Source organism: Lytechinus variegatus, chromosome 5 (assembly GCF_018143015.1).
Source record: "Lytechinus variegatus isolate NC3 chromosome 5, Lvar_3.0, whole genome shotgun sequence".
NCBI classification, from domain to species: Eukaryota; Metazoa; Echinodermata; class Echinoidea; order Temnopleuroida; family Toxopneustidae; genus Lytechinus; species Lytechinus variegatus.
This window is the reverse complement of record NC_054744.1, coordinates 2,678,506-2,702,568: the sequence shown is the minus strand read 5'-3', so window position 1 is coordinate 2,702,568 and position 24,063 is coordinate 2,678,506. Positions and strand designations below refer to the sequence as shown.

Here is a 24,063-nt window from a genome sequence, read left to right as displayed (position 1 = left end):
AAATAGAAACCGGTAATAGATTTTTGGAGCAATATGAATGTAAAATCTTTGTAATGATTCTAGGTAATTCCAGAGCTGTCTGTGCTATGTTAAAATAGTTGTATCTTATAAGTTATGAAATTAAGGAAAAAAAAGTAACGAGCAATAACAAAGTATGTAAAATAGCTCTGTGTTTAGGCTATACTTTTATTCATATTGGCATAGATTTTTTGAATTGGCTTCAAATCCTTAGATTAAAAAACATTTTTTTGTAGCTGTAGTTTGGAAATATTAGAGGTTTCAATTTAATCAAATAATAAGTTCCGGGGGGGGGGGGGGGCAGTCAAATATTTTGCTGTACACACGTGTGACAAAAAAAACATGTTTAAAGGGGTGTTTTTCAGTTTTAGACGCGGGTCAAGTTGGTCCTTATTGTCAAATCTATATAAAATGAAATATTGTATAATTTAAACAATAAAAAACAAAAGAAATAGTGAGTGATGGACATTATCAACTGAGTCACCTAGTTGTGCATATCACTGTTTTGTGAAAAATAAGCGAAACTTTCTTATTTTACATCCGATTCTGATGAAATTTTCAGCACTGTGCTAGGTCTCTTTTTATTCAAGTCAGCATTTTCCTGGGGTGGACTTGACCTTTAAAACCAGATGGTGGTTGTATGATTCAGTGTGATCTCACGTGAATGTAGGGGATACCATGTTTGTAGACAAAAGAAAATGTTTTGTGGGAGTTTCCTGATGAAAAAAGCAAACTCATAAAATAGCTTGAATTTTTGCCAATGGTGCCTATGTTTTGGATTTCATTCAGTAAGGAATTACCAGGCACTTGGCCAGTGGCATTCTGTTCTTAATATAGTATCTTCATGCAAAATAGAATAATATGCAAAAAACTGTTGTTATTTTTTCAGATTATAGAAGGATTTCAATCGTTAAAATACCTCCTGTACATAATACAGTACTATGATAGTAATACTACTTATTAGATTTTCAAACTGTTGATCTTTTCTTCTACTTCAATAAGTGCATTTTTGAAGCTTGAAAGTGCACAGATAGTTAACCTTTTAAACTTTGCACCAAAATCACTATGTGAATGCATCGGCCTTCAAAGTTTGTTATTAGGGCCGGACTAAATGTGAAAGTCCTATCTGCAGAGTACCCAGGCACCCGATATAAACCCTTTGCTATCTGTCCTGGAATTCTATAATTGCAGATTTGGGTAAACTCTACGGCCCGTATTCTGAAGTCAGGTTTGATTTAAACTCTGGTTTAAAGTTGTGGTTTTAACTATGGATAGCCAATTGTGACATAAATCTCTAACAGTAGAGGTTCAAAGTATCAGCTCATTTGACTCTCAAATCATTATTTAACTGTCTGGGAAGGATGAATAAGATTATTGTCTTCACCATTTAAGAATAAAGAAAGAGCACAGTAAACATAATAAACATACCCTGTGAACAAATTTGGACGTGTTTGGCTTCTCATAATTTTAGCACAGAGTTAGACCACGGTCTAAGTTAAACCAGAGTTCAGAATATGGGCCTGTATGTGCAGTGCTTGTAATCACTTCTAAAAGGGTAGTCACCTTGTATTTAAGCTATATGCTGACATACTGTACATATGGCTAGCCATCATATCTTTCGATCCCATCTCCTGAGATATCAAGCATTTGCGTTTTGTAAAAACACAATTCATCAAGAATTCAAATTTATTTATATGAAAATTAATGTTGGCATTAACAAATAGGCAATTTTTTATATCGAGAAATGGGATTAAGACAATGGCTTGTCGCATCCTATGTATTGCATATGCTGGCTGAGACAGTAAGATATGACAGCCCCTTTAACAATAATGATTACAATTAATCTGTCTCGAATCAGCTCTTTGTGTGAAAACTACTCGGAGAAAAAGACAAATGAAAGCCGAGAGGCCTTATATCTTGTAGCTGAGAAAACGCAGGAAGTCACATTTGGACTCGGTAGCTTATGTGACATGAGTCTTCCTGCATTTTCAATAGCTGCTGATTGATCCATTGTTTGTACATGGCAAAGCGTTAAACAAGTGATTAAAGTATTATTTTCTTTGAGAAGAAGATCCCCTTCTCCCACTGCTATTGTCTTGTATTACAACATATTCACCAGTCCCTAGGTATTTTGGATACAATCAGTCGTCTGAGAGTAATAAAGCCGGGAGCTTCAAAACAATTTGCAACTCACTTGAGGTGGTTTCAGACCGCCTCGAAGTTTGTCAATTCCAGGTATTTTCTGATCGGGAAATTTATCCCGATCAGAAAATACCAGGTAATATTGGCAAAGTGAAAGCAAATTATGCGTAATCTCCCGAAAGAAAATACCCATTGAATAGATTTTTCCAAGGTCGCAGGTACCTTGGGTGGCTGCTGAGCTCATGATTTTGAATCTGGACCCCTCAGAAGAACAGCCTGTGGCTGAAGACGGTCATCCAGCCCACGAGTGGAAAATAAATAATGAAAAATGTAATAAATCTCGGGCCTTGCTTGCTTATCAGACCATACTGCACATGTTCGTTATGTCAGGAACTTATCCTTTTGGGGCGGTGTGAATGCAGGAATAATTACTTTGTATTTTTAGCTTAAAAAAGTTCTTGTGATTTAATGGGGAATCTTATGATCGAGGCAGTCTTAAACCACCTAGTGACTTGGACAGATAGAAAATGTTGTTTAGTGATGAATATTAATCCTCCTTTATCAGAATACGGCAATCACAAAAGGCAAGTCATCACCTATGTTACCTGTTAAAAAAACAAAGGATGATTAAAGGGCAATCCAGTCCTGAAAATAATTTTTAATAATGTAAGATTTTTAAGCTTGGAAAATCACACAAATTTGAATTTAAGAACGGAGTATGAAATAAGTTAGGCCATTGATGATAAGCAATATTCAAAATATAATTTGAAGCTTTCTATTGTGGGAGAAGAAGTCATTATCTAGTTTCCAAGGTACATCATATTTTCTTTCTTGGTAATAAAAGGACCTTCAAGTACTTTGGTAGTTTTCAGTACTTCTTATTAACCCTTTTGCACAATTTTTTTTATAGAGCCATATTGGCTCTCATTCCAGAGTCCAGTTCAACCATGGTCTAGATCTCTAATGAAATTATGAGAAGCTGATAATATTAAATCTTGTTTTTCTTATTTTAAAAAATATTTACCAGTTTGTTTCCCCATGCTCTAATGATGAAGAAAACTATTTCAGTTGTTATTCCCAAAAAGTTACGAATGGGTTGAGTCACAGATGAGTTGATAGAATCTGTACTATGTTGGACAATTGGTAATCCATAAACTACAATATTTGGCAAGACTTTCGTTCAAATGTGAGTTCGGAATACTGGCGTAATAGTTACAATATCATAATGTGAACCTGGATAATAAGGGCAAATTATTTGTGCATCTTCTTACTGTTTTTTTTTTACATTTTTTTTTTCCTTGACCGGATCAAAAACCACCATCCGATAGTGAATTATCTGAGCATATGTTACAATGATACATGACTTCCTACCCAATGATGCATAGACATGTGTCTAAAATGTAGCACAAATGTGATGTCACCTGTATAAAGATAAAATTTAGGTAAATTTTTTGTGACCTTATTATTTGTGACCTTATTTCAGTGTTGATTCATACTAGTATTGCACTATAATGATGATGATGGGATTTTTAATAACATTTTCTATTTATCTATTACAACCCTAACTCTTATCCTATACTTTCTGAGATATTAAAGAGAAATACCAGTAGTTGCAGTAAACACTGATTTCATGAGAAACTCTGTAGAACAAGGCTTAATTGTCAGTATATCATCGAGGATCTAGATCTGGTACAGTTACATAAACTGAACTTTGTGAAATCTTGAAATCTATGCTGAAAATTGTTCACACTGAAGATCATTAACACAGATAAGCGCACGTGGGACAGTGTATACTTATTGCTTTGAATGTCGGGCCCGACGCTTGACCCGAATCCTGTGCTTATTTGCTGATTTCTCAGCAATTACACAATTTCTTCCAGAATCCTTTGGCACATATGTTTAATTATACAAACAGACACTTTGGTGGTCATTTCATTGGATTCTGTACGAACTCATTTTGATATCGTTACCACAACTGGCATTTACTTTAAGACCGGAGCGATTGTCGCAGGAGCAAAATTTCAGTTTGACTTAATACAGACTTTACAGTTATCGGATTCCTCTTTTATGGGCTCCCATCATGTTAGATAATGAGAAGATCATCCGAGATTTTTGATGACAGCGACATCTCTCTTTTTTCCCCTGGTTTCTTTCTCATTCCCTAATTAAAACATCAACCCATAATTCTTCTGACAGCTCTTTCACCCACACCCAATGTAAATTCATATCTAAATTCCTCATGTGCGACTAATTATTAGAGAAACATGACTGTCTCCTGTTATGTACCACTTATTCAAGAGGATATACCAGATTAATCGTAACATTCACTAATTGCCGTCATGCTCCCAACCATATGTGCATTTTAGGGGATTTGGTAATGTGTTTTGGTTATCAGACACGGTGACTATGTTTGCAACATGAGTACGCCCATGCAAGCTAATCTCAAAATTCGGGGTATACATGTCAAACTCTGATATTTAAAGGCCAGTTCAATTCTGAGAACAAGTTGATTTGAATTAAAAGAGGAAAATGAATGTAGTATAATGCTGAAAATGCACTGTAAAATGAAGAAATGATGTAAAATAAAGAAATGCATGCCTTTGCATTGCATTTATGAAATAGTTTCACACAACAATAAATGCAAACACTTATAGGCAGGGGCAAACATCAGGCATTTTAATCTCGAGCCCTAGCAACTGAGCGGCCAATGAAAACAAAGCATTAGCGACCCGTACAGCAGTGTGGCATTATGGCATGCCTACAATGCATATACACAAACATCGCATTCATACTTGGTGCTGAACGTCGTGATAATCGAGTTTACCAATTGCGTCATCTGAAAGTTTACAAATCTTTCTGAAATTTTCAGTTCTGTTTCCGACATTTCATCGTGTTTCTTGTACTTTGTTTTCATCGCACTAAGATTAGTGCTGTCGTCGTTAAGCGGATGTGACGACACTCCGCCCTCACCTATGTTTATGGTATTCAAATGGGAACCAATTATGCCACACAAATGTTACATGAACTCTTTTATTTTCCAATGTAAATTATGGTTTGACTTCAACAAAACTAATTGAGAACCCTAGTCTGGTGAGAAAGCTGTTTGTAAAGTTACGAACACGTTCTTTGGTCATAAATCAATTACACAGGGATATCATTAAGCACAAGAAAGGATCACCAGTCATGCGTAAAGTCATTCGTATCTTACGAACAGCTTTATGAAACACCCACCTGGTGTAATGAGTGAACTTTCCTAATCATATATATATAGAAATGGATTAGTAAAGACAACATGAGTATCACCTAAGATGACATTTATTATCATGTTTCATGATATCGAACATAGCTGACTAATTCATGTCACCACACCTACATCTGCTCTGAAAATTGGCAACCTTGAATGACATTCATTCGTTACACACTCATTATTTCATGTACACGACTGTATAATTGAATGGTTAGATGAGATCAAGTTTCGGGAAACAGATGTTGTTTTTTCTAATTGCTTTTTAAAGAGCTTTTGTTGTCATTTCTTTCAAATTAGATTAAGCAATTGTAACGATCAAGTCATCATTTGCAGGGGTCACATAACATTTCTTTCAATAATTGTGAAAAAAATGTAAAATTCCTCTGCCCCCTGATATGAACCATCATTTCTGTTCATTTATATTGACATCGATTCTCTCATTTCCTTTTCACTGTGTTGTGTATGTAATCTTTTAAGCAAAATTTCATTATGTCATAAAAATATTTCAAATCCATTTTCGATGAAATTTTAGCTTTATGCTTATTTCATTTTTTGCTGTTTTTATGACAATCGACCTTTTGTTGGGGTGAACTCTTTCAGAGATGCCAAGGTCAAAGGCCAGTTATGTGTGAGATTTCCCTTGACTCTGCGTGAGATTGCAGGGATTGTGTATAATAGTATGGGGATAGACTGATACATGGATCCAGGGGGGTACTCAGTATAAATGTATGATACGTATGTGCCGTGGTTGAGACCCCCATTTTCAGCCTATATTTCCGTTCCAGAGCATCACCAATCCAGAAAGCCTTAGAAATTAAAATTTTTTCCCGTTCCGGAGACCCTCAAATTTGTGATTTCTCGTTCCAAAGAGCACCTGTCTTGGTCTACCTGGCTGGTCAGAGCGGTGAGCTCGATCAGTGCGGAGCCATTATGCCGCCCGTCGAAGCTCCCTGCGCCGGAAGCTAACTTGCGCTGGCCTGATATGAATCTAGCAAGACGCATGCGCATTTTGCGCCTGTGATCTAATGAGTTCCGGAGACTACCATTTTTTGTGTAGTCCGTTCAAGAGTGTTGCATTTTTAGCAATGGTTGATCCAAGAGTCGATCCGGAGACCCCCGTTTTAAGACCAAGATTTAGTTCGAGACCCCCCCCTATTTTAGAGTTGGTGCAGCACATAGGTATCATGTTATAATTCGAGTGCCCCCGCCCCCCCTGGACATGCATGAAAAAGAGATTTGAGGGGATGAGCAAGAGACCTTAATGCAGGGGGCTCACACATAATGTGTGGGACTTGGCATGTCTGCCCTATCCTATAAATAAGAGAAAATAGCAACCTATCAAGTATTATTTGCTTCTTAAACAATTTTGCTCAAGATTTTAACTACTATAAAGAGATGCTAATATTATCTGATGGAAGGGAAATTCCCTATGCCTCAGAGATTTGGTTTTAAATGCAGAATTTTTTAGGAGCAAGTTTTCTGGAGTCAATGTTGTGAATCCTCTTGATCTATAAGGTTTTGTATTGAAACCATTTCTTTTCTCATATTTTTTTTTCCAGGCAAGAAGAAGGTTCATTGACCTATGATGAATCAGTATGGAAGAGATTTTCATCTCCTCAGAGCGCACCTACTACACCAAGGGTATGTAAAGCTTTTTAAATATCAGACTGATGATTTGATAGGATCATTTTTCATTGTAAAATAACATTTTCATATCATTGCCAGCTTATCATCATAAGCATGTACTGTATATTATGATAAATACCATTTATTCACATTATCTTTTGTTGATTTTCTGTATCAAATTCCCTGTTTTCCTTTTTATTTGTTTGATTTTCGGGTGGAAGGGAGGGGAGGGGGGCTCTTTTCCACCCCTTTTCGTGAATTTGCGGGTGCAGACTGGTTGCAAAATATTTTTGTTCATGGTCAAGGACCGAAATAATTCGGGACTACTAGCTGGTATTCATGTGGTTCTGTTAGAGTGATTTCTAAATGAACGCTTTGTGAGAGCAAACACACTTTACTTTCTAAAAAGAGCATAGTCGGAAATCCCAGGGAGGATGCTTCCCCCGACCAAAAATACATCATTCACAATTCAAATAATACATGTATTTTTGACTAAACGTCCTTACATTTTGGGTGAAAACCCTTTTTTTGGTTGTCAATTTTTTTTGTGGTTAAAATGACCTTACATTTTGGGTGATAACCTTTATTTTTTTTTGCTTGTAAAAGTTTCAAAGTTTCCAGTACCTGGTCCCTCTACCTTTTTGGACAGATTTCCGCCCATGAAAGAGAGAGGAGATTACAGGGAGCATGAGAAACATGGCGATCTGACACAAACGAAAAAAAATTAAATGATTTGTATACCTCATCATATTTCCCCTCATCTCTCATCAAGTTGTCCCTGGTTGTCATATACTGCCCTCGCGAGGCCTCGTCAAAGAAGACTTTGGAACAAAATGAAATTCAATATGACATTATCTAGCTAATGATGCTGGATTGGCATGGTCATCTAACCCTCCGGACAGGAACGAACTATCCATTTGATGTGGGCTTCCGTCACTATTTACACTGTAAAAATGCTGTTTAAAATTTTAAGCATGTTAAAAAGCCTGTCACTTCAACAAGTATTGTTTAAATTTTAAACATTCATATCATTTTTCGAAAAACACAAAGTTTAAACATCCTGTTTAAGAATAGACAACTGTACAAGTGACGGGCTTAATGTGCTTTATATTTTTAACAACATTTTTACTCAGTGTATAATTCCAAACCAGGGTGTTGACACTCCACCATTTGGTGTTGTGAAATGGACTGCACCAAGCATTTACACCAGTGTTTATGTAATTTAAGGTGTTTGTTCAACACCCATGGTGTTATATTCAAACTTCATGGCATAGTTGTAAGTAACACCTGAGGGGGTATTCCCACAACATCTATTGAGGACTAAATAAATGACTGAACATATTAACAATTTCTCATGTTATGACTGTATGAAGTAGTGATTATAGACTTTTTTTGGAGGGAGGAATAATATTTGGAGGTAGAGAGTGAATATACAAGGAAGAACAAGAACAAAATCATTTGTGTCTGGAAATCCCTTTTATTTTCTCTTGATATTCATTAATTACCTTGAATTCTTTTCCTATGAAAGTAGAATTCCCTTGATTTTGACCCTTTTTTTGGGGGGGGGGGGGGGTCTTGTATACCTCTGAACCCCCCCATAGTTCACTTACAATTTATGTCATTTAAAGAAAGTGTATCCTGTGACATTTCATGGTATGGTCATGTCTGTAGCAACAACAAAAATAGTAACAGAGTAATAGATGTAGAATTCTCTTCCTGACTAAATGCCCTTTTGAAACAAATCCACTTTATGATGATTGATAGTAGAATGGTTGATTTAGATTTAGTCTGGTTAAAATGCTATTGCTTGTGGTACACATAACTTTAATTATTCCAGTGATATATACTACCCCCATTACCACAATCTAAAAAGTGAAATAAAGTTAGATCTTTAAAGGTCTAGTCCACCTTAGAAAATTGTTGATTTAGATCAATAGAGAAAATCAAACTAGCAAAACGCTGAAAATTTCATCAAAATCGAATGTAAAATGAGATAGTTATGACATTTCGAGTTTCACTTGTTTTTAACAAAATTGTTATATGCACAATTTATTCACGTGCAAATGGGAGAATCGATGATGTCCCTCACTATTTCTTTTGTGTTTTATTGTTTGAATTGTACAATATTTGAAGTTTTACCAATTTGACAATAAACTTAACTGAACCATACAATGTTATGATAATGGTAATACCACATGTTCAGGGGGAAATCAAACTTTGTTTCACAGGAAAATAGGTAGAAATTATAATATTTCATATAATAAAATACAAAAGAAATAGTGAGTGATGTCATCAGTTCTCTCATTTGCATACCAACTGGTATGTGCATCTAACTTTTTTGTGAAATTAAGCAAAACTTTAAAATGTCATAACTCTCTTATTTTACATCCGATTTTGATGAAATTTCAAGCGTTGTGCTTGTTGGATTTTTCTCTCTTTATTCAAATAATCTTTTTGTTGGGGTGGACTTTTCCTTTAAAGGGGTTGTCACAGCTGCATGTTTTAGCCAACTTATGCTGTTGTACTGTACCTGTGGCCAAACATTTTCTTTTTCATCCTATTTTTTTCTGTCATCAAGCATTTCATTAATTGCATTTGTTAACAGCGCAAAATTTTATTAACATCGCAGAATTCAAATTCTGTACAATTATAAAGAATCATTCATATTGTTAACAAAGGAAATACTTGATAAAAAGAAATGGGATTAAGAGTACGGGCTTGCCATAGCATACGTATGTCGGCATACGCTGGCTAAAGCAGTCAGGTGAGAGAGTCCCTATAGGAGTGAATATAGATCAAGAGTGAATTTCGAGTTCATGAAGATCTCACTCCATATGCATTCTAAATTTAATTTTGTTCCTTGAAGGATCTGTTTGATAGTCACTCTAAAAGGAGTGAACATTAACCTCTGCTCTGCATTCTGTTTTCAGTCTGGATTTATTCTAAAACCATTCTTACTTCAGAGAGTGAACATGGTCACTCTAGATATGGAGAGATTATTTAAAAAAATTCACTTTGCTAGGAGAGTATGGAGTGGGGCTAAGCATTAGCCAATCACATGAGTCGAAATTGCATGTTAATTACACGCTTCATTATTCATGAACCATGCGATAATCAGGTGTTATGGTGTTAACCCCGGCTAAGCAAAGAAAGACAGGCTGAAACCGAAAAAGATAGTATGGGTTAAGGATAGTCCAGGGTTAAGGATAAGTATGTAGTTAATGGAATGCAGTAATATCTTCTGGGACCTCAGAAATTTTTTAGACAAAGAAGAGGTATAAACACATTTTTTTGCATAATTTGGATGAAAAAATTTGCTTTGATTAGGTAAATTTTGAGTCATGGAAGTAAGGCTGACTTAGTCAAGTATCCCTTAAATGATATATAGGTTTATGATATTCCTGATTATGAAAAATTTATTTTAAAGCAAGTGGAGTTTTCCTTCAAGCATAATACTGTAAAGATTAAACCACAGGATTCACAATGATATTTGTCTTATTGTGACTCATGTCTAGAGTCACTCAGACATAGGATTTAATCTATTATGAATTTTCTGGCCATTTCCTTCTGGTCATCTTCCTGTTGCTTGTCAGAATACCTCAGGCAAATCAATCACCAACAAGGCAACTGATAAGAAATTCACGGTTGGATTCCTCATTTATTAGATCTTTTATTTTAGCCTTATTGGAAACTTAACAAATGAGCTGGTTTTCTGTGTTTTATGATTTATTCTAATTTGTTTGAAAATGTCTTCTTGTTTTTTTTTATTTCACAGTTTGAATTTGGCCTCACTTTGAATTTATATTTCAGGGCCTCCAAGGATTAAAGAATGTAAATTACCAAGTTACTCAGCTGATAGAGTACTAATGATAAAATGGATGGATGGATAGATAGATGGATGATTAGGTGAATAGATAAATAGATGAAAAAATAAAAAATAGATAAAACAAATAAATCAATCGATTGATTACAAATGAAATAAGATAAATGAATGATTAAACTTTAAATATAGTGAATGGATAAAATTGATATAAATGTTTGGTCCCATGAATGGATGAATTTAATAACCATTTGATTAGTCATTGAAATTGATCTAAATAATACAAGTATTTTGAATATTCATATTTATTCATTGCAAACATTACAGTTGGATTATGTTATGTTCAGTGAAATTGAGATTCTCAGTTCCATGAGGGATGGTGACATTTTTACAGAAATGCCAAAAATATTTCTATCCAAGAGACTCATATTTTAAGATCAGTTGTGAGTAGTGACTAGCTAAACAGTAAATCTTTTGACAATTTAAAAGTAAATCTTTTGGATTGAAAATAAATGTTGTGCTGCTTAATGAATTCTGAGGGTTTCAAATAATCGGTTGTGCAGAGTGACCAGCTGAATATCAGATTTTGATATAAACCTTGTGGATTTGAATATAAAACTAAAAGATTTGAATACAATCTTTCTAGATTTAAAAGTCAATCCTTAAGATTAAAAATAAATCCAATAATCGCTGGTCACTATTCACAGCCACTCTGGATTGATTTTAAATCCTTGAAATTCAGAGTGTGCATTGCGTGACCATTTTGTCTAATCAAAACTGTTTAAACAAGCCCCCACATAGACGTAAGCTAAAGCTAGAAAAACCAAAGGAAGTTCTTGGTGACTGTATGGCCCGTTCCTCTGTCACCTTATACCGTATTTCATCAATTCTTAAAATAACGAAAGCTCTGGGAATTCCCTTGTCTATATCTCTCAGCTGGTCAAGATTGACGGGAGATGTTTTTGAGAAGTGACCAAATGAGTAATGCCCGGATGAATGCTGGGATTCATTGGATATGTCCGTCTTGTGGCTGTGTGTGTGTGTGTGTCTCTGGGTTGGTTTAGGCTAAGGAGTGCTGGTAACTCCTTGTTAAGGCTAGGGTAGCATGAGCATTTATAACAAAATCAAATAAATAATAAATATGTATAGCACCTAATATATACCTCTTAATCATAAGTCTCTATTATAGCTCTCTACAATAAATACAGTGCTAATTACCCTGGCTTTAGCTGATCGAGCTACTGTTTCATGCTCAAGTGTTTCAAGGAGTTGACTCCTGCCAGGTACCTATTTACCTCACCTGGGTTGAGTGCAGCACAATGTTGATGAATTCCATGCAGATTCGAACCCACAATCCTCTGTTTCAAAAGTCTGGAGACTAAACCACTTGACCATAACACCCCCTACATAAAGATATCATAATGTAATATCATTGGTTGGTTTGGAATCATTTATATTGGTATGACTGTATCATTAATAAAATCTAGGCTTATGAAATGTTATATAAAACAAGGTGATGGTCACAAATGACCTTCACAGAGAATATGTCAATCTCAAATGCACGTTTAAGCAAATTTATGAGACACTCTTGCAAATCATTTGTAGGGAAATAAGAAAGGACTTGACCATGTTTTGACTTATAATCATAATATTAAATTCACAACCTTTGAAATCATTGGACAATGCCTCATCGTATTTTTGCAGATTTTTTCTTCATTTGTCTTCATTGCAAAATTTACTGAACAGGAAATATTGGCAGATGGATATATTGGATCATAATACATTATTTTAATTGAAAATTTTGAAATAAATTGCTTGATTGGATGATCTTGTTTAGATATGAAGTAAGATATATCTGAAACTGATTTTTACAAGCCCCTTCCTATTCTTACACAAAAATCCAGTTCCACCCTTATTTCTGTGGAGTCAAACTTGACTCGGAGTGGTGCCAGTTGGGAGTTGACTCTATTTAGATTCAAAGTTACTCCGATAGCGAATGGGTTTGAGAATGATGTGGCATCAGCTGAAAAACAAATCACTCAATTCTGATTCAAAGTAACCTGGAAAACAGTCATTTTGACTCAAAACAGAGTAGACTCCTGAGTCGAATTTGACTGCTCAGAAGTAAGTGTGAGAATTTACTATAAAAAAGCTTGAAATTTATTGAAAAACATTTGTATCTTTGGTGTCTTTTTATTGTTCATGTATCAAGCACCAATGGAAATTATGCTGATTTAATTTTCCAAAATTCACCACAAGAGGGCAGCACAAAGTTTCCTTCATTCACTTGTTATTCTGTAAATAGTTTGCTATGTTTTCAAGACTAAAACAGTATCAAGAATATTTGAGATTCTGCTTTTAAATTGCTATAATTGAAAGACTAGTAAACATTCTTAATATCCTCTTCTGAATTTTATTATCATTTTGTAAGAATTATCTGACTTGAATTGGAAAAGTCTGTAATATCACAATACTTTTGAAATCTTAAAAGAATTGAGATTATTGAATATTTATTTGAAGCTTTCCCTATTTAAAAAAAGAGTAAAGAAGAGAGTAATATGTTTTTGCTGATGCCATTCCATTCACTACACCATTGGGGGAAATTTGTATTGAAGACAATTGATAAATAAAGCTATAGAAAATCATAAATAGATTTATTAGAAAAGGTGAAGAAATAAATTTCATAGCTAAGGTGCTCTCTTAAGGCTGCGTAATGCAGTCTTCCGTGGATTTTGTTTCCATGGCAACGCTTCCTCCCTGTAAGCTTATTTCACACCTGACATATCCTGGTTGTAAAGAGCAGCATTTTTTTTACTTTGTATTATCCTTTTTCTGATAATCCAATACCCCAATTTCAAGTGTACTCGTCTTTCAACTAAGACTCTTGTTATCTTTAGAACATGGAACTTGAGATGTTTTACTCTAATTCTAGCGATTTCCAGCTGTCAGATCATATTTGTTGAGTTGATAAGTTGTGGTGATAGAGTGAATAATAGTTGTTTTTTACTGTCTTCATCTTGTAAAAATCCATGTTCCATTATTCTAATATTTTGTATTGAAATGGAACATGTAAGAACATACAGATATTGTCTGTCTTTACTTACTTTTCTTAAAGGTAAAGTTCTCCCTCAAGCAAGCATAATGCTGAAAATTTTGAGATGAAAAATAGAAATAATCAAAATTAGAATCCATTTTCCACTGTATTTTGTGTTAAAGGGGAACATATGCATTGAGAAACATGTACAAATTTTGATTGTTGTTTATTTCTATTCTTAAAGATAAAATTTACCCTTCGGGCTTCACCAAGTTTCATGCAGAAAAAAAAATCATCAAATGTCGCTTAAAAATGTTATGACATTTTAAAAGTTCTTAAGAGCTGTAGTCCAAACAATGCAAATGAAGGAACATGGTATCTCATTCATAATAATGCATTTTATTTGATTAAATATTGAATTTGACACTTTTTAAATTCTGTATGACTCACCTTTAACATGTGGAGTCACCAAAGAGCTTCTTTACTAAATGATATTAAATGCTTTCTGTGCAAGTAAACCAGGATTGGTTTTAACACACATCAGCAACAAATGAAGAAAGATAGATATATATGTATGCTTCTTCATTTTAGATTAAATCTGCATATTTCGGTGGTATACTACAGATTTTCTCCCCAAATATTATGGATTATGTGATCTTAAGATTCAGAACTGGAAATGGCATTTAGACCAAGCAGATCGGTTTTATATCGGGGGTGAGACTGCACGATAACAGGATCGGACAGGATTAAAATCGGCAAATAAATTTTTGACTCCTTGAAATGAGTTTTGCGGGAGATCGTGGGAGTGATGAAGCCTTACTGGATTTTCACACATGCATGGATTGACCTGTTGCCCAAGTGATGTTACCTTATATGGTCATTGATAAATTAGAGCTGCAAATTTTGAGATGATGTCATTCTTAGATTATATATTCTATCTACTTTTTACCACCAGTAAAGCTTTCTATGGCATAGGCATAAATATATGAATATAAGTCAGCATTTTCCAACATATACTCATAAGAAACATATTTTTTTCGCTTCATTTAATTCTTGATGTGATATTTACCCTTTCTTGATGTTAACATTACTATTGTCATAATTGTATTTTTTAATATTTATAATCATATTCATCATCGTCATCATTATCACCATTTTCATAATTATAATTAATGATAAAGTAACTAATTTTGCTTCATTTCACTAATTTGTTTTTCTGCAGCAACTAATCCAACAGAAGACGGCGACCTGCGAACCCTTACCTGGCCGGGGGTCACCTATACCAGGGCGGGGTTCACCCATCCCCTCTGTGGTACAGCAGATCTCTCTCATCAAGGGCGGTTATGGGAAGGGGCTGGGGTTCAGTATCGTTGGGGGCGAGGATTCACCGAAAGGACGAATGGGTATCTTCATCAAGACCATCTTCACATCGGGAGCTGCCGCAGCAGATGGAAGATTACGAGAAGGTAATTTGAAAAAAAAATAAGATGAGAAGGCTCCCGTTAAACATGAAAATGTGATCAAAATAATGATCAATATTTATTGTAAGTGTGGGACTGAAGTTACAATTATTTGTGCTTTGGCACAATTTCTTGGCACTTGAGGGTTTATCACCAAGACTATACTGCCCAACTGTGGCAAAAGGAAGCAAGTGACACATCAGTCATATTTGAGTTATCGTTGTTCCTGAAACACCATTTGTATGTTGCATGTTCAGGCAAAATTTGGGGAAGAAATTATCGTTCTATAGAAAGAAAATGAAGAAAATATGCTGTTAAATTGCACTGACACCTATGTAAATAACGAAACACACCTTGCTCATTTACAACAAGTGATACTTTTGTAACTTGCTTCCTTTTTCCCAAAGTATGGCAGTATAAAGGCGCAATATTATAATAATGATGACAATCAAAATAATGATAACAAAGACAACAACAATGATAATAATATCAAATAGATATAAAATAAAAGTATGCATTAATTTCATTAATTTTTTAACACAAAAGTTGGTGTGAACAGCGTAATTTCTGATCTCGATTAGATAACTTCGTGAGAGTGCATAATGAAGAACACTTGCTTAAGGTTGTCAGCATCACTTATGGGCTGTCCTTTATGATCATTAAATGGCAACCAGGCGGGAATTACTAGCCCATAGGAGACAAAAGCCTGGAAGTTTCTCACCAGAGAACTAGATCACCATATAGGCCAAGTAGCAACATCTGTGACCTAAATCCCTAGAAAATACTTTGATGGAATATGACCGAAAATAGATGGGCAGTGTCAGGCGTAGAAAGTGTCGGTCAAAAGGAAGGGCTTTTGTTCCATTTTCCGTTTACAGAATACAAGGAAGTTGAACAATGAGGCAGCTGACATCTAAATATGTTCTCCCTTTTTACATCGTCGTTCTTTTCTCAAAATAGAGAGTTCTTTTTCTTGATGAAATTCCTGTAATTTATGACAGTGTTGTACTTTATATTTATTTTAATTTTATTAACTTTGAAAGGCCAATTTATTTCCCTTTTAAATGTCGCTTGAGCCCCCCATATGTTCAGCGCAGATAAAGCCGGGTAATAATAGCAGCGCTTTATATCCTCAGGCAAAAAGTCATAAGTATAAATCCATCTATTATTTTCATTATAATTAGTCTAATTTCTTCTGATTATGCTATAATGAAATTTGTAGGTCATTTGAACCTTGGGGCCAGGGCCGACATGAAAGTTGTAATTGACTTGAATACACACAATGTTGAACATCAAAATCTATCAACCAGTCAATATTCCTAACCCCCCCAAACAAAAACTGCCAAAGAGATAGGCAATTAAAAAAAGATTGTTTCTCGCGTCATGATTCAGAAAACATTCATATTGATGTTATTGCCATTGCCAGAGACTCCAGAGTAATTTTTTATTCTTAGAAGCAAGAATATGTTTAAAAAAAATAGATTAGTGTCGGAGCAAAGTGGTCAGATGTCTTCAGGGCATTGTATTTCTTTTGAAATTGAATTTTGATGGACATTTGTGCACATTTTATTATTAGATTTTTTTTTTTTTTTTTTTTTGGGGGGGGTGGTAAAAATTTGCAAAATACAATTTGGTTTTGAAACTTCCTGGCCACCCCTACTATGTATGGCCATGTGCATTGAAAGGCAATATTTTCCAACAGCAACAACTATATTACTGATATGATTTATTCCTTGCAGTTGAGTACCGGTAGTATACTTGGGTCAGGTTCGTATGATCAGCAAATCCATCATATCTCACTATAAGTAGTAAGAGTTCAATGGGATATATAAATATATACATATATATGGATCAGTTTCTTGTATCTTTCTCTTCCTCCTGACACGATAAAGGTAACTTATCCATTTGAGTTGGAAATCCTTGTTTTCCTGTTTCCATAAAGCTATTAAACCAACCAGCCCGATCATAGTCGGCAGCTCTGCAAATATTGCAATGTAATGTCAGCTCTATTCACCAAGCTTCATTTGAGTATTTCTACGCAGCTCTGGCCTCGACCATGGGGTGACTAAATATAGTCCATTTCGGATGAGGCCAGATTAGCCAGAGCCCCATTCCTTACGGCTTAAAAGGGATGCATCCCCTCTTTTCCTTAGCCAAAAATTCAACCAAATTGATGAGTTTCCTGCTGAAATGTTGCGTTCAAGCGTCTATTTTTCAACTTAGAATGGCGCTTTTAAAAGATGCTATGCTTAAAACAGTTTTTCAGGGAAATTTTTGTTGGATAGGAAATCAGTTGTGTGAAAACGCAAACATAAAGTGTTGAAATTGGTCCATTTTTTAAAATTTGATTCTGCAGAAACAGAGTTGCTGAAAATTACTTGAATACAATAGAATCTCAATTATGATTTTATGACAAAATTCTAATGGCCTTTTGTTCAGTCATTCACCATCTGCATGCATTTCGTATACTTCATGTTGATGTTTAATTCCTGGGAAAAAACTTCGCAGTGCAGTGCACAGTGACATGTCTCAAAATGAGTGAGATAATTAGTGTTTTTTTAATGAAAAATGGCATAGATGCTCTCTGGAAGTGACCATATTTTCATTGACGTTACGATCTGTGAATACATATTTTTCATTCCATGTTAGGAAGATTGTCTGAATGCACCAAAGTATGACATGATTAGGAGGTATGGTTTGGGTATCGCAGGCTTGTACCAGTTACATTAAGCCAAGAGCATTAGTGTTACCCAAGATTGCATTATCTCGTCACCCACTTCCTATGCTATATACGAGCATACACTGAAGAGGAACTATGGTTGTTAGGCAAGGCAGGAGCTAATTTGGGCAGATTTGAACCTAATCTTTGTTTCCTATTGAGTACAGGTGTCAGTTCTCAGGATAAAAACATGGTAATCTATTCCACTAGGTATCTTTCCCTGTCTGTTTTCCCCAATTCGGAAAATAATACTAATACTATGCTTTTTGAAATAAATTTTACATTGAAACAATGTTTGTAAGTGCTTTACAAATATGTGTTTACACTGGTCTTGGGATCCTGGCATGCCTGCACTCAATGTATGTATCCTTTCTCCACTCCCTGGGGAGCATTCGAACAAAAGTTCCAAGACTCAGTTGCTAGGCATACTACATAGACATTCACATCCTCCCATTAGGTAGGGGAAGGCGGGGTAAGTTGAGCATAGGGGCAAGTTGAGCCACCAGCCCCAGGCCAATAATGAATGAGTCAGACATTATGGTGGTGTCATGTAGGGGAAGGCGGGGTAAGTTGAGCATAGGGGCAAGTTGAGCCACCAGCCCCAGGCCAATAATGAATGAGTCAGACATTGTGGTGGTGTCATATATTGATGACCCATAGCATAACCCCTAACCCCACCACATTGTTTCCAACTTTGAAACAAAAAGTAGTTTTTTAGAGGGAAAAATGTGAATTTCAGCCAAAAAAGTAAAAAAGAGTATGAAATAGATAAGTGCTTTATAAACACACACGTCTTTAAATATAATAAAGGCATGATAACAACATTATTAGTCCAGGTATGGATCTTTATTCTTGTCATAGTCTTTTATATGATGGATGCATAATAAATGTGTGGATACAAAATTATCGCACTAAGTTCGGACTGGGGTAAGTTGAGCCAAACAGCATGGGGCAAGTTGAGCCATAGTAATTCCTATGGTAATGTATCTTAAAAAACAAACAAACCATAAAAATCAATTGAAATGCAGGCTGAAAGGAGCAAATTTACATGACTGCTCTTTTCCTTTTACAGGATGTTAGTATTTATAGAGAATTAGCAAGTGAAAAGACTTTAAACAAAAAATTGACATGCTGGTTCTCCCCCATACATTTTGTACATAGTTTTTGTGGCTCAACTTACCCCAGAAGGTGGCTCAAACTTACCCCATATATGGGGCAAGTTGTGCCATTTGACATCGGTTTTTTCAAAGGTCACGATGACTTTCAGTGTTGGGGTAGAAATTTATATATAGGTGGAAAATATTTCAGAAGAATGAAATTTCAAAGCAAGGTACTTATTTCGACAAGATTATTAATCATATCAATTCTAACTTGCAAAAAGCAAAAACTGTCACAACTTACCCCGCCTTCCCCTATTGATGACCCATAGCATAACCCCTAACCCCACCACATTGTTTCCAACTTTGAAACAAAAAGTAGTTTTTTAGAGGGAAAAATATGAATTTCAGCCAAAAAAGTAAAAAAGAGTGTGAAATAGATAAGTGCTTTATAAACACACACGTCTTTAACTCTTTGCTCGCCAAGGACCTAATATCTCCTCTGCCACATTAATTTTAAGGTGCAACCCAAAGAGGGGTTTTGCATGGACTTATGCTAATTAAGCTCCCAATATCTTTTGATTGGTTTATTGTAAAGAAAAGCTTTGTGTGTACACTGTACAATGCGATGCACATAGGCCTACCACTATTGTGCATGAGTGCACATGGACAATAGACTTAATTTAATGCACTCTGTGTGAACTGTGACTTGAGTCGTCCTTGGCGGTCCACTGTATGTGACTCTAGTCGTCCGTGGCGGGCAAAGAGTTAAATATAATAAAGACATGATAACAACATTATTAGTCCAGGTATGGATCTTCATTCTTGTCATAGTCTTTTATATGATGGATGCATAATAAATGTGTGGATACAAAATTATCGCACTAAGTTCGGACTGGGGTAAGTTGAGCCAAACAGCATGGGGCAAGTTGAGCCATGGTAATTCCTATGGTAATGTATCTTAAAAAACAAACCATAAAAATCGATTGAAATGCAGGCTGAAAGGAGCAAATTTACATGACTGCTCTTTTCCTTTTACAGGATGTTAGTATTTATAGAGAATTAGCAAGTGAAAAGACTTCAAACAAAAAATTGACATGCTGGTTCTCCCCATACATTTTGTACATAGTTTTTGTGGCTCAACTTACCCCAGAAGGTGGCTCAAACTTACCCCATATATGGGGCAAGTTGAGCCATTTGACATCGTTTTTTTCAAAGGTCACGATGACTTTCAGTGTGTGGATAGAAAGTTATATATAGGTGGAAAATATTTCAGAAGAATTAAATTTCAAGGCAAGGTACTTATTTCAACAAGATTATTAATCATATCAATTCTAACATGCAAAAAGCAAAAACTGTCACAACTTACCCCGCCTTCCCCTACCCATTTAACAACAGGATGGACATTGGCAAGTTAAGATTATCACCACACCGATAGGCCTTGATTGAGATTTGAACACATGACCCTCTGATGCAAGGCGAAAGTCATGACAGCTACAGCATGATGCTTCCAGAAATTTTCATTGCTTTTTCTTTGTTTTAAAAGATTTTAATAGAGTGTATTTCTATGTTGGGGCTATTTTCCTGTTTCATTTTTGTTGTATCATATATACACGAAATTGTTAAGAGGAGGGAAGATACGAAACAGGTAAATAAATTTGGTTGAAGCCATATAAACTTGGATGGATCTGGATATAAGTATAATTACATACATTTTGTTATTTCTCATGAAATGTATTTATTGTTTTAGAGCTCTGTTATATATTATCTCTATACGGTTTTGGTGTTTAAAAAAATGTGTTATATTTGCGATAGGTTAATATAAAACCTACTGGTTTAATACTGTTACCACACTGCTATACCTTGATATTTCTTATCCCTCCAAAAGTCAGGTGATGACAGATGACATTATCACTCTGCCTCTTGATACATCTCAAGAGTAGCACAATCTGTGGTTACCACAGGAAAAATTAGACAAAAATAGACAAAAGAGAGGAAAAACGGAGTTGTGCAAAAATAAGGGGTTTCCTTCCGCTCCCACACCAAGTCAATAAGAGAGAGAAAAGAAAGTTATATGGGATACTAGCGGGACCGAAGTGACACAGCATAGTACGGGTATACCCTTGAGTGATGTGTAACACCAACAATAATGAACAGGTGGGACTAAGCAATATTTCCACTGCGAAATTAGAGGTCATCGGACATTGGATAAACTGCAGATTTGTTTAAATTCAGTTATGTGTGAGATAAATTTGTGATGCTGGCTGTTACATTCTATTCATCTATTCTGCAGAAAATCATTCATGACAGATGCTTTCAGCGCGATTATTTGTCGGTTATTTTTAGTTAATTTTTACTATTGCACAGGTGGAATGGATTGGTGGCGAAGAGGGAGGGGGGGGTAGGGTGGTTACCAAATGCAATGCCCTGTGTCCTACCCATAATTCTTAAAAGCTTCATCTTCCCCCAACAATCATTCTAAATGGGTCCCATTCTCAATGGGCGGTAGTTCAGTCAAGTATCAATCTCTGATAAAATCATTGTGTAATATTATAGAAAATATAATTCATCTGGAACATACATGTATTCCTACCAGATTCTTATGATACCATGTTTTTGAATAGAGTGAATTGCATTTTTACATGAGTGAAATGGTAACCACATATAAACCAAAGAATGATTCACCATTTTTAGTGTACATATATTTTAAAAATCAAATTGTGGTTCATAAACAATTTAGGATCATCATATTGTGTGAATATTGAGTTCTGATTAAATGTGCACATGTGTATGCTTTTTTAAATATTTTATTTTATTATGCCCAATAGGAGATGAAATCATGTCAGTGAATGGTGAAACTTTGAATGGGATGACGCATAAACAAGCCATTAATAAATTCAAGGTAAGTTAATCAAATGACTGTGTTGATTAGTGAATAATTTAACTCCTAAAGGCTTTGAACAGGGAGGACCAAGTTTTAGAAGGCAATGGGACCAAACCAGATCACCCCCAAAACATGTACTCTGAAACTACCTGGTGGGTGTTTTATAAAGCTGTTCATAAAGTTGAGAGCGACTGGTGATCTTTTCTTGTGGTAAATGGTATACACCAAAATGTTCACTGGTGATTATTCAGCACATAAGAAAGGATCACCAGTCTTTCTTACAGTTGGTCTTAACTTACGAACAGCTTTTTGAAACACCCACCAGGGGCCTGTTGCATAAAACTTTTTACCTGAGAAAACTCAGGTATTTTGTACCTGAGTTTTTGCCCTGTGTTAAAGTCAATGGAAGAAGTCAGACTAACCTTAGTTTTCACTTTTTACCTGAGTTTTCTCAGGTAAAAAGTTTTATGCAACAGGCTGCAGGTATTTTTTTTGCAGTATGGAGAGAATTTGCTAGTAATATTTCCAAAGGAAATATATGATTCTTTGCAGGCATTTTACCGAGCTCTTTGGTATTCTTGCAGCGTGAAAGGTAATTGCAAGAACTTTCTCATTCAGCAAGTAGACTGAGCTCTGGCTCACTTGAATACTTCATCCTTCTCTGCAGTCTTATGTAAAGAGTGCCCTCTTGTGTTAAGGATATGAAAGGTTGATTGCAACCATGAAAGGCATGATGGCACTATAATTTTGAGCATGGTCCTGAAGTAGTTATAAACTCATGCAGTTACACTTCAGACTTGAGTATTTCAATGAAACTCATATGAATTTTAATTTCAATCAAACATTCACAAGTTTCTTTTTTATTTAATGACTGATGTGTTTTCTTCTTGCAGCAAGTAAAGAAAGGCGTGGTCACCCTGACAGTGAGGAGTCGATTCTCTCCGAGACCGTCCCCTGCTATTAGCCCAATTACAAGCCCTATCGTACCACCAAGAAGGTAGGCATATTGTACTAAAAATATATAATGATCGTGATGGTAAAACAACCAGCTTATTGTTGCTGGGCTGATAAAACCTCATAACTCAAAATTTAAACAATTTGATGACAGCTCAGAATAAGCCAGTCTTAGAGTTATAACATGGGTAGCAACCTTTTTTCCTCATAAGAGTTCTTCACAGGTTTCAGGAGACTGTTTTCAGACAATATGAGACTGCCACCATTGCTATGTTTTAAAAATACACCCTTTTTCTAAGCTGCCCTCAAAATATTTAATTTTGAGATACAAGGTTTTATCAGCCCAGCCACATTATTCAAGATAGGACCATGGGATTGCCTTAGTTGGCTTTATGTTTATACAGCTCATTATCATAAGAGAAGAGTCTCTTTTGTTCAGCTCATATCATTAAAAAAGACAGATATAATTGAGATCAATAGAAGGATGATATCTTTGAGGAAAAAATGAGAAAGAGAGAGAGAATGTGAAGGAAAAAAAGAAGGAAGAGGATTGGAAAAGAGAGGGGGGGGGAGGAAACAGAGGGAGAGAGAGAGAGATAGACAGATCGAAGAATAGCAGCTATGTGTAAAATATTAAATTGAAAGGTAAATTGTTCTCTTTTCTATTTTTAGTTTCTTACGGTACTTGAGGGATTAATTTTGTTAAAGTTGAAGTACGATCCAAGTATTCATCGGTTCAAAACTCAATGTTTATTTTCTGTGCTTTTGAGTCAAACTCCCTCACATGTCCAAATATTGCCATGTGATATCTACTTGGGTGGGAAAGTGTATCTTGCAGTTGCATCATGAAGCAGATGCCAGTCAGCCACTGATGAGCTCCTCATTTTGAACTTGTTGACCAAGAATGTATTGAAATATAAAGAACAAATAACACCTCCTAAACATACATCCACAGCATTTTGAATAGTTTTAAAATGATAAAAAAAGATATTAAGATTTCCATGTTGATTTTGGGATTTATTGTGCTTTGAAAGGTAGCATTTGACAAACAGAACAGTCGGG

General features: G+C 35.3%; 1 protein-coding gene across 5 annotated transcripts in view; it reads left to right on the top strand.

Moving 5' to 3' along the window:
• Positions 1 to 24,063, top strand: part of LOC121415060 — a 164,462-nt gene that overhangs the window by 70,911 nt on the left and 69,488 nt on the right. For all 5 annotated transcript variants that reach the window (XM_041608140.1, XM_041608139.1, XM_041608138.1 and 2 more), the window contains 4 exons: positions 6,967 to 7,048; positions 15,110 to 15,353; positions 21,992 to 22,065; positions 22,941 to 23,044. In XM_041608140.1, the coding sequence (XP_041464074.1) occupies positions 6,967 to 7,048; positions 15,110 to 15,353; positions 21,992 to 22,065; positions 22,941 to 23,044 (504 nt within the window). The remainder of the gene's footprint in view (positions 1 to 6,966; positions 7,049 to 15,109; positions 15,354 to 21,991; positions 22,066 to 22,940; positions 23,045 to 24,063) is intronic.